The sequence below is a fragment of the Cystoisospora suis genome (genome assembly GCF_002600585.1).
Source record: "Cystoisospora suis strain Wien I chromosome Unknown contig_10234, whole genome shotgun sequence".
Lineage (NCBI taxonomy): Eukaryota > Apicomplexa > Conoidasida > Eucoccidiorida > Sarcocystidae > Cystoisospora > Cystoisospora suis.
This window is the reverse complement of record NW_027163007.1, coordinates 1-441: the sequence shown is the minus strand read 5'-3', so window position 1 is coordinate 441 and position 441 is coordinate 1. Positions and strand designations below refer to the sequence as shown.

General features: G+C 46.7%; 1 protein-coding gene across 1 annotated transcript; it reads left to right on the top strand.

Moving 5' to 3' along the window:
- Nucleotides 1-46: 46 nt before the first annotated feature.
- On the top strand, nt 47-396 carry CSUI_011222 (uncharacterized protein; the record flags this gene model as incomplete). Its single annotated transcript, XM_068071323.1, has 1 exon — nt 47-396. A coding segment is annotated over exon 1 (333 nt), but the record flags the coding sequence as incomplete, so codon positions are not given.
- Nucleotides 397-441: the final 45 nt, after the last annotated feature.

Genomic DNA, 441 nt, shown 5'->3' with positions numbered 1-441 from the left:
CAAGACACTTTTCACGCTATTTTACCAGATCATTTTTGGCCTGTAGAGCAGGGTGTCACATTCATGCAAAGAACTTTTGGAAGTGAGGAGGTTTCTTATACATCACTTGATGATGTAGAAGTTATTCGCCTTCCCTTCACGGACAGCAGACTAGGGATGTATATCGTTTTGCCGAACGCTTACGAGAAATTCTTAGAGGATGTGGAAGGATTACCTGACCTTCTCCATCACCGTATTGCGGCGGCAATGTTCAAGGATGAGGAGCAACCACAGTGGCGAGAGGTTCGAGTCAGGATCCCACGTTTTCGTATAGCGCCAGAGGAGTGCAAAGTAGATCTCATACCAGTAATGGACGAACTTGGGATCGCACATCTTTCTCAAGAAGCAGATTTCTCACGTATGTCTGATAGAGGGCGCGCTCTTCGGCTAGATGTGTGGAAC